The sequence below is a fragment of the Colius striatus genome, chromosome 2, assembly GCF_028858725.1.
Source record: "Colius striatus isolate bColStr4 chromosome 2, bColStr4.1.hap1, whole genome shotgun sequence".
NCBI lineage: Eukaryota > Metazoa > Chordata > Aves > Coliiformes > Coliidae > Colius > Colius striatus.
Window position 1 is genome coordinate 93,123,356 of NC_084760.1, and position 6,939 is coordinate 93,130,294.

Consider the following 6,939-nt stretch of genomic DNA (forward strand, 5'->3'; position numbering starts at 1 on the left):
ATAGATTCACGAAAGCATGCTGCGTGTACCAAACTAACAGCAAAGAATGCACTTACATAACTTTTATGAACATCCTCTCTGTTCCTGCAGAACTACCAGCTCATATCTTACACAGGGAGTTTTAAGTCTCCTCACAATGGCTTTCTAGAAATCAGGAACTAAGTGATCCCTTTAGTCTCATTCTACTACCAGAAACCTCACTTATCAGGCCAGTTTCAGATCTACAGCTCTTTTTCTGCTGGCTTAAGAACACTTGGACCAAACACAGAAATAACCCTAAGTTTTATTGGAGTTTCAAGCCTCCACACAAGCTCAAGTTTTGGAGCCTCCAGACCAGCAACAAACCCTGTTCCTCCTTTGGTCAGGATTGACTTGATCAGTACATTATTTCCTTGACAGCTTCATGAAATGCAATTTAAAAAAATTATGAAATTACAAGATTTTCCCTACTGTATTTTGAAGAAGTTAGCAATGGTGTTCCCTTCCTGAAAAAGGTACCCAGCACTTAAATCCAGAGTAAGGAAAGACAAAACACAGAAGTTTTAGCTACCACTACAAAGCTCTCAATGACCCCACAAACAGAGCCTATGATATTGCACTCTCCCTACAGCTACACATCCAACTTACAGTGACACAGTCACCCCCATATGTAAGTGAATCTTTACTAATATTTGAAACTGCTTTTATGTTCCCAGTATGGCCTTGGCACATTTATTATTCTGAAGACTCTTGGAAACAAACTCCTACCTGATAAATAAGAGAATAAGAGAATTCCAAACAATTTAACTTTTGAGAAGGCCAGAAGGATTTTCAGTATAAGAAACAAAAAATGGACTTACAAAAAAGAAGGTTACATCAAGCAACAGGACTGTTGGGATTCCACCAAAAGTTACTCCTTGGAGCACCGTGCTGCCCCGGGCAGTGCTGTAGCAGTATGTCTCATTTGTTGAGTTGAAAGGTATAGTTCTATTCCAGAAGTAGACTAGATGAGAATGTCCAAAATCCAGAAAAAAGAAAGGGTTCATCTTGTCTTTCTCTTGAAAAAAGAAAAAGAAAAGAAACAGTGAAACAACGATGTGAAAAGCCTGCCTGGTATTTGAGAGACGTACTAACATTAAAAGTTAATAAGAGCATAGGGAGAGTAAACCAGGAAACTATTTCAGAAACAAAGTCACCTTTTACAATCTTTGTCTGTAAAATATTTCATAATAACTTACAGCCTCAATTACTAGCAGTGGCCAAGCAAGAATTCCAGACATCTAACCAACTACATTCTCTACGGGCATCTAAGGAAGACTACAGGAGTCTCACACAAAACCAGACTTCTTTTATCTTCTCATCTGTAACATCAAACTACTTATTCAAGCCCAGATTCTGATTCTAAGACTAACAAGCAGCATTAAATACTCCAACAATAGCAGTTTTAAGATTTTGCTCCCAGTTGACGAGCATGTGTGAACTTCATAGTCAAATGTCAAGACCACGATATTATTAAGAAATTCAGCACTAGTTCCAGAGAAAATAACTACTACCCAAATACACAGGCTCACCTGCTTCTGGGAATGTTTTGTGGTTGCTCTTTTTAAGCAGAATTCAACTGAAAGACCAGCACAGTAATTACCATATATCATGAACAATAATGAATATTTCTTATTTTCTAAGATAACAGCCATCTACCTCATTTTAGTCAACTGACCTGCTCAAATAACGTAGTAACACACAGAAAATGCACAAGATTTGGCTATTGATAAAAAGGTCTTTTAACTAGGGCAGGTATTTGCCGATGGATGTTGGGGATTTCCACTCAAACATTTATTTTCTTGTATCTTATTAACATGATGATTCCCATGCATTTTGGGCAAAAAGCATACTTCATGCAGAACACACTTCTCACTGATAAATTCAGAAAGAAATCATACCCAAAAAACTCTATCATTTGAAAGCAAATATTGTAGCTCCTCATGACACAGATCCAAGGACACTACTGTTGGGATACCATGCCTCAGTAAGAGGTATGCACATGTCTCTGACAACACTATACTGGATGCTGATAGTCTCTGACAACACTATACTGGATGCTGATATAGTGTAGTCTCTGACAACACTATACTGATGCTGAAACCAAAACCAAAACAAGAATACGAATGACTACAAGCTTTCCTTTTAAGCTGCAGAAAACCAGTATGGATAATACTCATCCCAAAACAACTTTTACTAAATGCTGGGCTGTGTAATTCGGTGGAGGAAGAAACGTTGTTCCAGCTGACATGTTTCTTCACAGGAAAAAAAAAAAACAAACCCAAAACAGACACAATTTGTGCCATGAATCTGTGCTTGCTTTCTAAGGATTGAAGTTCAGTGCTGACAGAAAAACAAAGAGTCTTTTTCAACACAGTTTGGAAACCTTCAGCACAGCAACTTCAGAGACTGCGTGCTAAATTTCAAGTAACATGGTGAATCTTAACAGACATAGTTTCCAGTACTCGGAAGCTATTACTTTTAAGTAAGCCAGCTGTCAGGAAGATAAGGAGAACGGCGAGACCTCCCACGGGTGGAGCTGCGCTGCGGCCGCCTGACGAGCGTGCGACCAGCGGCACTTCGCGACCCTCCGCGGGAACGCGAGCACCAGGGACGAGAAACCGCCTCCCTTGTGATTTGCCTGGGACCCCGACCACGTTCCTGGCCCAGGGAGGGGCGTGAAATCTGGGCTGGCAGAGCCGCTTTCCCCAGGACAGCGCGAAACCCCGGGGCTCACAACTCGCGGAGGGAGCCAGCCCCTTGGCGCCGCACTGGCCTCGGGGCGAGTGGGCTGCGCAGGGGTCAGCTCGCCCCGCCGCGCTGCACCGCCCCTCCACAGGGCGGGGACGCCGCCAAGGGCTGCCCCCGTCCCGCGCACGCCGAGACACCGCTCGCGGCCCCGCTGACGGGAGGCCCAGGAAAAGCGGCTGTTTCCTCCGGAGGGTCGGGCGGCGGCGGAGCAGGAGGCGGCTGGCCCCGGCCCCCGGTCCTGGTCCCGGTCCCGACAGCACTACCCCGCGCCCAGGCACCCCCGCTCTCAGGGCTCATGTCGCCCTCTCCCCTCCCCGCGGCGGGACCTTCCCCGAGGCTGCCTCACGCAGCCCCATCCGGTCCCGTCCGCACACTGTGCCACTCCTGCCCTCCCTTACCTGCGCCGGGGCGGCCGGGGCTTCTCCCCTCCCCTCTCACCTCGTCACCACACGGAACCCAACGCCCAAGCACTGTCCCGGCCCCGAAGTTACATGCCCCGGCAACAAGTCCTGGGAGCCGCGCATGCGTGCCTGGGCCGAGCGCGGCCGCCGCGCCGGGCCGGGGCAGCGGTTACAGACCGGGGCGGCGGCCATGGGCTGCCCGCCTGCCTTCCCGCCCTCCGTGCCTCATGCAGCCGCACAGCCCTAAAGGCGGCTGCCATCTGCCTTCGGGATAGCGCTGCCCCTGGCCTCTCCCAGCCCCTGAAGCCGCTCCCTGAGGGAAGAGACCCTGTAGTGAAATAACCGCGGCGAAAGTTGCTGTCATTTTTGCTGCACCGCCGTGTCCCTTTTAATTAGCCACCGGTGTGACGTGGTGGTCGAGAGATGCGGTCCCACGGTTTTGTTCTGCGGGGTTTTGATTTAGCACAGGGGATACAGGGAGTTGGTTTCATTGATGACACGACAGGGTCGGCCAGAGCTCCTGAGCCGCAGGCCTGTGTATGCCAGAAGTGCCTGTAAAGCACCTTGAGCTGATCTTTCGCCCCGTGCAATGTAGTTCAACTTCTATCAGTAATAGTTCAAAACCTTTATTTTAGAAGTTCATATTTACAAAAATGTAATGCAGGATCCTAAAGACAAAAACCTCTGGTGAAGTATGAAGGATTTCGTAACTACTTGGTGATTTCTCAATTTTAATGTCAGAGTAGTGGGGACTACAGCACTCTGGATGGCAGGAAACCCTTTTGTGCCTCTGTGACTCACATTATCCATTAACAGAAAAATAACAACTCCAAAGAGGTGCAAAGAGAGCTTTTTTTTATAGCAAAAAGGGAATAAGATATGTGAGATTTTGAGAGAGCTATCACAATTCCCAGCCTGGTAAAGTGAGCAAGCATGCAGGCACACATGAAGCAAGCCATACGCTAAGACAGGTAACTGAAATAAAGTCAGTAATAGTAGTAATATGGGTGTTCAGTGAAATATTCGAAGCCTCTTGTCTCCACACACTTATAAAGAGAAATAGCATTTACATGTTGTCATTTGGAAAAAAAATGAGAGCTAGGGAGTTTAACTTAATGCAGCTATGACAGAGGTGGGATGTGACTAATTCCCAGCTACCCACAAGGACATCCTATCCTTTACAAAAGTAGTTGCTTTCCTGCCAGAAATCCGGTATAGCAAGGTCCTGCCGTCTACCTCTTCTCTACTCCTTTGTTTCAGTCTTCCCTCAACAGCCGTTTGATATCCAGCATTCCTAACCATCCTCATCCTCCCTTGTCTTTATCCTTGTCCTTGATTGGCATGATTCACCTCAATGAGCTGCAAGCATCTGAGGAAGAAGATTATGATAACCATGAAAATGTAACTGTTGAGAGGGAGGCAGGGAGACCGCTTGCCTTCAAAGATTTGCACCCTACCTCCAGTCTCTTGAATGAAGCAGCACTGATGTCTCATAATAGCAACTCGCTCTAAAATCAACTAAAATCATCAGGGCATTGCAAGGTTCAATCTGATGTTACACTGATCAAAATCTCAGTCCTCTGTTGACTTTCATGTTTAAAAGAACACCTCAGCTGCCAAGAAGCCACAAGAAGCCAGCATCTCCTGGAGCATCTCCTGCTCCCGCTTGTCCATCTTCAAGTCCTTTGGTCCCTGTGTGTTCTAACTACCTGTATTAAGTACTTAAGGTGCTACATGCATACCCACTGTCCTCCTCTATGAAATTTTATTAATCCATAATTGCTTTGCTCTCTCTAATCCTTCTTTCACTTTTCCAGAATGCCTGCTCAGTAGAGAGCAATGTTGGGTTATACGTGTTACATGCCTTCCCCCACTCCATCCGAAAAAGAGAAAACTCTCAGTTATCTGCAGTAACTGAGAGACATTTCAAGACAGAATTTCATAATGTATCTATCAGCTGCATCTGTAATTTTAAATTGGCTGTAGAACAATTATGCTGGTTAGAAAATGGCATAAACTTTCTCATCTCAAAGAAGAGTAATTCAGACTCACTGCTGGAATAAAGAAATTCTGCTGTTGTTGAACGATGTTAAGTATTTCAGCTATAAAACACACTCCCTTCTACTTAGGCTTATGTTGGTGGCAAAGTTGTTTGGCAGGAATGTTTGCAGAGTAATTATTCCATCCTAGCTTTCCTGGAATAACTCTTCCCGTGACAGTTTATTTCAAAACAGGAATTCCAAGTGAAATAGTTATCATCACCTTCTTTTAAATAATTTTTTTCTGATGTAACTGCAGCAGAGTAGACTTGCTGTGTAGGTGAAGCCTCAGCGTACGCTTGCAGCTCTTCTCAGGAACCAAAATCCATTTGGTTGATTTTCTCACTGATTTCCTAAGCTGTTTGTACTTTTGATTCTTGCCTTATCTTTCAAAATTAAGAAGACTTTTCTCTGGCATAAAATAGGTTATATTCCATGATCTTGACATAGTAGCCTTGACATTCTTTTGCCCAGCTACAAAATAATTTTTCTTTCTCACAAGGATAACATCAAACTTTTGTCATTTGTGGGGTTTTTTTTCTTCCTCTGTCTAGACAGGCTCTTTAGCTAAGTGGTGTGATTTTGTTTATCTCTAATTTCAACAGCAGAGTCACATTTCCCCCTTCCCTACCTCTTGTAAATAGAGTTTTGTTTACCACTGTCTGTTCTTTTGGTGACAAAAGCCACATACTGTTATTAGTTAGCAAACGTTTAATTACATTGCTAGAGCAGATGGAAATTCAGCCTCAGGAGCTATGGAGCAGGTCAACAAAACTGAAAATTCTTCCATCCTTCTTGTATTTTGCACGCTCCATATCCACTTCAACAGCTCTTTAGCACCGAGTTGAACAAGTGTGCAGGGTATTTACACTTACCTGTGTAACTCTTCCCTTGCTTTATTAAATGACCTTATGGCTGAAGAACTCCACTGTCACTTTAGTTTGATTTATCACAGCAGGACTTCCCTTGATGCGTGAACTCCCAACAGGACATCAATAGTCTCTGGACGTGAGGAGCAGGTGGTCTGATGCTTTACCATGCATGGCAACTCTCCCCGTGGTTTCTTCTCTCTGAAGAAACTCATCAGCCCAGATTGCTGTTCCTTACTTATCTGCCTATTCAAATACATCTTAATGGATTTAATTCAGGCTTCTACCCTGGCAACCCTTTGCTATCTTTTAATCTTTGCCTTCATCTAGCAATCTGTTTACAGGCCTCAATGTACCAAAGGACTTAGTGTGGGCATTATAGGATATTCCTTTGAAAGGCCAAACATTAATGTGTATAATAAAAACAAGCAAGTAGAAAAATCTAGACAGATAGACAAATTTAAACGAGTTCTAATCATAATACAAATGAGCAAGCGGCAAGTATTGATTTAAATTAACAATTTAGTCTTGGTTTCTCTCTGTATTTATCATTTTTGTAGCGCTGCTTCTCATTCATAGACAAGGTATTCATTTTCAAGGAAGAAGTAGCCTTGCATTAAACTTGGAATGTATTTCTATTAACCAAGAGACCTGACGATTATACAAAAGACTTAACCAAATATATCTAGCAATACTGAAAAGTATGGGAGAAATGTACAGGGGAAAAAAGTAAGCTTATTACAACGTGCTTTGCATTTCAACTTCATTTGTGAAATGGTGAACTATTGTCCCTGCTTTGTGCACTGAGCTCCTTGGTTTTGATCCTCCTGGTTGTGTCTCCAGAGATATCCCCTTGGACTT

The 6,939-nt window shown here is 44.0% G+C and overlaps 1 protein-coding gene across 3 annotated transcripts in view; it reads right to left on the reverse strand.

Annotated features, from left to right (window-relative positions):
- Positions 1–3,276, reverse strand: part of TMEM63A (transmembrane protein 63A) — a 34,306-nt gene extending 31,030 nt beyond the window's left edge. For 2 of the 3 annotated variants that reach the window (XM_061991519.1, XM_061991517.1), the window contains exons 1-2: positions 3,168–3,276; positions 840–1,036 (exon numbers count right to left, since the gene is read on the reverse strand). In XM_061991519.1, the coding sequence (XP_061847503.1) occupies positions 840–1,025 (186 nt within the window). In that variant the 5' untranslated portion in view covers positions 1,026–1,036; positions 3,168–3,276. The remainder of the gene's footprint in view (positions 1–839; positions 1,037–3,167) is intronic. The other variant, XM_061991518.1, reaches the window with a different exon arrangement.
- Between the last annotated feature and the right edge of the window lie 3,663 nt (positions 3,277–6,939).